This window comes from Rousettus aegyptiacus, unplaced genomic scaffold (assembly GCF_014176215.1).
Source record: "Rousettus aegyptiacus isolate mRouAeg1 unplaced genomic scaffold, mRouAeg1.p scaffold_m13_p_3, whole genome shotgun sequence".
Classification (NCBI taxonomy): Eukaryota; Metazoa; Chordata; class Mammalia; order Chiroptera; family Pteropodidae; genus Rousettus; species Rousettus aegyptiacus.
Genome location: NW_023416306.1, coordinates 107,463,558 through 107,471,204, shown reverse-complemented (window position 1 = coordinate 107,471,204; position 7,647 = coordinate 107,463,558). Strand labels below are relative to the sequence as shown.

The window sequence follows — 7,647 nt, the reverse complement described above, 5'->3', positions numbered from 1 at the left end:
ATTGTTATTCCCACACATAGCTCTTGCATTAGGAAAGCCATACGCAGAAAGGTGTTGACAGTTAACGTCTCACTATAAGCAGGTTAACAGTAGATATTGCAAGGCTACCCAGGCTGATGAAATTGCAAGCATTGAACATCACATTTTTGTACACGGGGTCCTTGTTAAAGAAGACATTGAGAAATGCCGAGGCCAATGTTCTCAATAGTGGTTCTCAACAGTGATTTTTACCACAAACACAGAAGTCTTTTCTTGGGATAGTATCTTATAACGTTTCTAGATTTTAGAAAAAAATGACTTAATAAAATTAGGGCATAATTCTGGCTATTCTCAGTGGCAGTATGGATCAGAGAGAGAAATATGCATTAAATTGTTCTTTGGCAAGGGAGGTTGTGCTAATGAGAAAACAGAGCAATGAAAAGTTTCTTTTGTCTATTAAGGACAAAATTACATTTAAGTTACAGTGTATTTTAATTGACACAGCTTACATTTATCTCTGCTTTATATAAAGAAGTTCTTTCCAAAGTATCTTAAATATCAAACTAGATCATTTGTACTAACCCTGGAGGCAAAGAAGGGCAGTTGAAATTGTATAGAGGAAAGCTACAGATGAAACAATCAGAAAAATCTTAGAAGGTGTGCTCTGGATACAATTTTAAAGGAAAGACATGGTGCAAACTGGGCAGGGAGTTATGTGAGTTGCTCCTCAGGACACTTGTAACAAGCCTGACATATCATAAACACATTGTCTATAGGAGCCAGGCAGATGCCCTCACTGAATGAACAGACAAGATGTAAATCAGTAGGGAGGAGCTGAGTCAGCAGAGACCCCCTTTAACAGAGGTGGTAGCTGCTCAACGGTAATTGATCCCTTAAGGTAATGGAGACTTAGTGCACCAATTAACATCTCTTGCATTTTTTTCATTTTTTTTGTCTTTACTGAAATATAATAGACAAATAGTTGCTTTGTAGTTACATTGTACAATTCAGTTTTTTTTCAAATATATTTAGCATACAATAAGATACCAGTTTTAGCTATATAGCATAGTGATCAGAGATCCACATAACTCGTAAGCGATCACCCCACTTAATCTTGTACCCCAATTCCCCTTACATATTTATTACAACATTATTAACCATCTTCCTCATGCTACACTCTACATCTCCATGTCTATTATGCAACTATCCATTTGTACCTCTTAATCCCTTTGCCTTTTTTTGTCCCCTCTAGTCCCCCTCCCATCTAGTATCCTTCTAAATATTCTCTGTATCTATGAGTTTATTTATGCTTTTGTTGTTGTTGTTGTTGTTGTTGATTTTGTTCTTTATATTCCACATGTACGTGAAATCATGTGATATTTGTCTTTCTCTATCCAACCCATTTCATTCAGTGCAATATCCTCTGGGTCTATCAAGGAAATATCTTTTTCCATCCCCTTCCTTTTAGTCTGTGTGTGACTTTTAATCTGAAATGAGTCTCTCGTAGGCAGCATATGTAGTGGTCTTGTTTTCTTATACATTCAGCCACTCTATCTAAGTTGGGGCACTTAATTCTTTTCCATTTGAAGTATTTGTTGTTAGGAATATAGTTGTTACCATTCTTTATTCCTGTTTTTGATACATGCTTTATCTTCTTAAAGAAGTCCCCCCAACAGTATTACAGGAAATGTTGGTGATGACAAATTCATTTAGCTTATTTTTGTCTAGGAAGCTCTTTATCTGTCCTTTGACTCAAAATGATAGATTTGCTGGATAAAGTATTCTTGATTGTAGACCTTGGTTTTTCATCACATTGAATATTTTGTGCCAAATCCTTCTCTCCTGCATAGTTTCTTCTGAGAAATCAGCTGCCGGTCTTATGGGTGCTCCCTTGCAGGTAACGTTTTTCGCTTGCTGCTTTTAAGATTCTCTCTCTGTATATAACCTTTGGCATTTTAATTATGATATGTCTTGGTATGGACCTCTTTGAGTTCCTGGGTTTTGGGACTCTCTGAGCTTCCTGGAGTTTTATGTCTATTTCCTTCACCAGGTTAGGGAAGTTTTCCATCATCGTTTCTTCAAATATCTCTTTAATATCTTGTTTTCCTTCAGGTACCCCTATGACATGGATATTTTTATCTTTAATAATGTCCCATAGTCTCCTTAAATTATTTTTATAGTCTTGGCATCTTTTTTCTTGCCATTCTGATTGTGTGTCCTTGGCTTTCCCATCCTCTATATATGGCATTTGATCCTCTTCTGTATTCACTTTGTTTATTCCATTTAATATACTTCTCATAATGTGTTCTTCATTTCTGACTGGTTCCCTTTAATAATTTCTACTTTCATTTTTATGTTTTTTATCTCTTTGTTAAAGTTATCACTGAATTAATCTACATTTCCCATAAGTTCACTAAGCATCTTTATAACCAGTGTTTTGAACTCTGCATCTGTTCGATTGCTTGACTCCATTATTTCTGGGTCTCTGTTCTGTTCTCTCATATGGTTTCTGCTTCTTTGTCTTCCCAGGTTGCCTTTCTGTGCCTGTTTCTATGTACTAAGCAAAGCTACTAAGTCTCCCGGTCTTATTAGTGTGGATTTCTGTAGTAGGTGTCCAGTGGCACAGTCCTGAGAAGGGTTCAGCTGCAGGCCAAATTTAACCCAAGCCTATGCCCCTCTAGGGCCACCTGTTAAGATTCAGGAAGCAATTTGCAGATGCTGTGTTTATAGTTGCCTCAAAAACAAACAAACAAACAAACAAAAAACATCAGAAACCAAGGCCGGCTGTCACCTGACTCACTTAGAATACACCTGGATGTGGCTTGGATGGGGCTGGGAGTTGGAGGAGGTGGAGTTTCAGGGAATCCTCTGGGCAGAGCAACCTCTGTTATTGAGTTTGATGATGTCACTACTACACCGACTCTATGTCCACGAACTGGGAGGAGGGAGGGCTCAACCTAGGAACAGTGGATACTGCCTGCACCTCTGTATAGAGCAAGTCTCGCCTAAGCTCTCGCTCTGACAATTCAGTGTCCCCCTGTAAGTTTCTGGTGACCCTTAGGCAGCTGAACCGGCACTGGTGCTCAGAGCAAGCTGGTCCATTACCACAAAAGTCTGCTCGTGGATGTGGCCCCTTTAAGAGGTGTTTGCAGCTGCCGCCGCCATAGCTTCTGGCTCACTCAGCCACTTGAGACCTAGCAGCCCAGTGTCCTTGCCCATCTTAACTTCTACCGTTCCAGGGTGAGTTATTAGATTTCCCCCTAGTTGCATGGCTTGTTCATCTAGATCCCAAGTGATTTTTCCTTGCTGTTTGCTCTTTATTTCTGTCACAACTTTGATTTGGTCGCCAGAGGGATGAACAGAGCCTCTATCATCTACGCCGCTTTCCCCCTCCTTCCTGAATTTTAAAAATAAGAAAGAAATGCAAATCATTGTGTGAACTATCCCAATATGAAAAGTTAAAAAGCAAAACCCAATTTTGAAGTAACACTATGCTTATCAAAACAGGTTTTTGACCACATACATCTCCTGTGACTGCAGTATGTTTTTTACCTCATAAAAGACACTTAAGTACAGATCCTTCTACCCAGTGTGGCCTTCAGCAACTCAGAGAAATGACACTGCATCTGATTCATTTTTACATCCTCATCACCTATAAAAATTATTTCCACAAAACTACATTTAAAAAAAATTATTGCTTCATAATAAAAGATATTAATGAATTTCAGCAAAAACAGGATTTTATGGCACAGTGCTACTAGCTCTGCACTAGGTCCTGACAAGATCACCACTATGTCCATGTTGAACTAAGGACGTCCATGAAATTATTGCATTTCCAGATGACAAGAATAGAGAAAGGTAGTGAAAATGATGTAAATTAGTTTTGTTGAAAGGTTATATGATATCAGTTATATGTGGGACACAAACCTAAAAGCAACAAATGAACAGGACAAACAAACAGAGACTCATGGACATGGACAATAGACTAGTGGTCACCAGAAGGTAGGGGGGAGCGGGAAAGGGGAAGATAGATAGGGTAAAGGGGGTTGAATACATGGTGACAGAAAGAAACCTAACTATGGGAGGTGAACACACAGTGTAAATATATACATGCCTTACTGTTAAAGTGTACGGCTGAAACTTACTGGATTTCGTTAACCAATGTCACCATTTAAAAAAATTTAATTAATTATTTTTTTGAAAAAAGAAAGGTTTTGTGATATAATGTAAGGGTCTAACTCAGTTTTCAAACTTAGAAGGTAAACTAGAAATTTAACATCTCTTAATTTGAAGCCTGTGCTGCTGGGAAATGGGTCCCAACTCTGCACTATTTATTTATTTTAATTTATTTTTTTATGGTGACATTCGTTAACCAGTACATTTCAGGTAAGGGGTACAATTCAATAATAAGGCATATATATATATATATATATATATATATATATATATATATATATATATATTACGTTGTATGTTCATAGTCCATAGTTAGATTTCTTTCTGTCACCACATATTTGACCCTTTTTACCCCATCTACCGCTCCTCTCACCCCTACCCTCTAATAAGTACTAATCTATTGCTCACTCTGCACAATTTAAATAACACCACTCTTTTATTCTGTGGCAAATTTTACAAAAGGACTTCTCTTTGGGTGGAAATGGTTATACTATCTATTGTTACTTGACATCAAATGAAGGCATTGGTCAGGCCAAGACTTAACCAAGAGAAAATGAATCCAATACAAGAGGAACAGAAAAAACAAACCTCAAAGATACATAGGAAACCACTATGTCCCTTCAAGATTTTGAGCAGCTGGGAACTCAGACTCGAGTTTATGGGACAGGGACATGATGAAATGGAGAATGTTTGGGTAAGAGGGAACCCAGAAGATCACTAAAATGAAGGGGACTGGGATCCACCTGTGCTGACAGCCCTCCCAGCTCTGTTTGTTCCAAGCACTGGGCCAGACCTTCTGTACTTCAGTCCCTCAGTGCCTGCCCCAGTGGAGTTATAAACTCTGTGGCCATTCTGCATCCAGTGTGTAGTTTCCATCAATGGAGACCAGACCCACTGACAGATCTATGCCTGTAATTAGAGTAGGACCACAGGAGCAGCTGTGGTCTGTCGTTGGTATGCAGTGAAATAGCAAATGACAAAACAAGAGGCTCATTGCACAAGTGGGCCATGTGCCAGTCTGTGCCTCTGCTGGGTCCGCCCACAGGGGCCGCTATATATCTGGGTCCCCCAAATAGGGAAGACCAGCTGCCCCTGAGCCTCAGGACGACCAGCTGGATCTTCTCTCACCGCAGCCACAGCACAGACACTTGGGTAAGACAGTGAGCCCCAAGAGTTGGGAAAGGAGGGCCAGAAATGGGACAGCCACTGTGGAAGGGCTGAGCTGTAATTAGTGCCCGGCACTTGACAGACTTAAGAGAGTTGAGGGAAAAGGAAATAGAACTTTGGTAGAATCATGGGCCCTGTGGGGTGAGGGAGGAGAGGGTGTGTCTCTACCGGGCTGGGATGCAGGAGATTCCTCTCTTTTTACAGCAAACATGGTTCCAACTCAGCGGGATTCCCGGCTTTGTCTCCTTCTGCTGCTGGGGCTCTTGGGAGTGGTGATTGCATTCCATGGCGCACCCGGTAATCGAACCCCAGCTCAGTGGTTTGAATTTCAGCACATAAACATGACCAACAGTCAATGCAACTTGGCAATGCAGCCGATTAACCGAGATCTTAGTTCTTCTGGAAAAGGATGCAAACGCTTCAATACTTTCCTCAACACAACATTTGCTGCTGTAGCTAATGTTTGTACCACCAGAAATGTAACCTGCCCTAGCAGCCAATATACAAATTGTCATGACAGCGCATATCAAGTCAACATAACCAACTGCAACCTCACAACACCTTCAACAAGATATATGAACTGCAGATACAGTCAATCCCAGGCACTCAAGTTCTACACTGTTGCCTGTGAATGCAGAACTCGACGAGACGGTGCTACCCACATTCAGGTTCCAGTTCACTTGGATAGAACCTTCTAAGTCCTGGTCAAGCTCATGTGCCAAGCCTCATAGTCACAGCTACTGTTGCATCTCATCATCCACCCTAGGTATCAGCATCGGTCCTCACTGCCAGCTTCCAATCCTCTTTAAACTTTGCTGAGCTGAAGCTCCTCTATCCTGCAATAAACTAGTTTTCAGAATCACTTACAAGTCTCTGTGTGTCTGTGTGGGCCTCTCTGCTGTCATGTACATGCAGTCCAGTCTAGAGAATTTTTCCCTTTCTCTAATATGAGATTAGAAGAAAATACAGAGACAAGAGGATAGGAGGTTCTTGATAAAATGAAGAGACCAGACTCTTCTCTCACTTAAGTTGAAAATCTGATGCTTCAAATGGTATCTGAATATTTCCATCCAAAGAGGTAAATGAGCCCAGCTGAGTAAGTGGGAAGCAAACGTCTTTGATTCTGTCTGATTAATAAATTATACACTATGTTTATAAATGTGAACTTTTTATTATAAAAAATAAAAGAAAGGAAAAGAAAAAATGCACTATGTGATGAGATAAAAAAAAAAATTTAACCTCAGAGATACTTTCTGTAAGGAGTGTATCAACTCTGTAGTTATTAATGGTTATACTAGGGGTGGATCCAGGGTCTGAGTCAAATGTAGAATGAGATCAATTGTACAGGTAGTACATGGCAGGTTCTAGTACTGCCTGGGGAAAGGCAGGATCTTTCCTGGCATTAACTATGTCCTGGAGAAGGGGGCAGCTGGTCTTGTGGTGCTGAAAGGGCAGGGAGGAGGCATGGAACTGGGATCTCAACAGGGTAATGGCTCTTGCCCATTCTGGCCTTGACAGCTGTCCCCAAGGGGAGCCAGGGGCTCATTCACACTTAAGTCAAGAAAGGACACAGGCTCCAGGATTAAGGAATTGCAGAGCCACAGAAAGAAGGAGTAAATCATGAGATCTCCTACCCCGTCTTCGTTAAGAATCAATAGAAACAGGAAGGGAAAGCCCCTTGAAAAATGTCATCAGTAGTAGCATTCAAGTGATCATTTGGGTGACAGGAGTGGCTGACTCACTCCAGAGCAGAGATGGCATGTCATTAAATCTGCACTTCTGTTTTTGGCTTGGGAATCCTGACCTCTTTTTTCAAGGCCATCAGACATAATGTTTCCATTCCAAGTACTACTCACTTGACTTACATCTTGCTCTTATTAGTACTACAGACAGCAACCGCATTTGAACATCTCCTCTGGGGAAGCCATTAGTGGTTTTGCACCTCCAAGTTTGTTGTTGACTAAACATATTGCACAGGGGCCCTGGGTTTGAGAAACTATCATGCTCAACAAAAGCCACTGACTTTAGGTTAAAAAAAAGTCATGGCATAGGTATGTTCATTCTTTATATAGACACAGAACAGCAGAAGGTAGAGATTGGACACGGCACTTGGTCACTTTAGTCACTCATTATTACAACTCCTCCCAGTCCAGGACCAGCATATTCCATACCTTGATGATCTCCCAGTCTATTCTTCATTCATCCAGTACATATCAATCGAGCATGTATAGTGTTCCAGGTATTATTCGAGGTACTAATGTTGCACAGTGAACAAAGACAAGTTTTTGCTCTTATGGTGCCACATTCTCCTGAGGCTTAGTACTA

The 7,647-nt window shown here is 40.6% G+C and overlaps 1 protein-coding gene across 1 annotated transcript; it reads left to right on the top strand.

Annotated features, from left to right (window-relative positions):
* Nucleotides 1–5,252: 5,252 nt before the first annotated feature.
* RNASE2 (ribonuclease A family member 2) lies at nucleotides 5,253–6,184 on the top strand. The gene is made up of 2 exons (XM_016165628.2): nucleotides 5,253–5,307; nucleotides 5,527–6,184. Exon 2 carries the CDS (start codon nucleotides 5,532–5,534, stop codon nucleotides 6,018–6,020), a length of 489 nt encoding a protein of 162 aa, XP_016021114.2. The 5' UTR covers nucleotides 5,253–5,307; nucleotides 5,527–5,531; the 3' UTR covers nucleotides 6,021–6,184.
* The last annotated feature ends 1,463 nt before the right edge of the window (nucleotides 6,185–7,647 follow it).

Excerpts from the sequence above, each read along its gene's own strand:
- RNASE2 (XM_016165628.2), top strand. The coding sequence starts at position 5,532 with ATGGTTCCAACTCAGCGGGATTCCCGGCTTTGTCTCCTTCTGCTGCTG.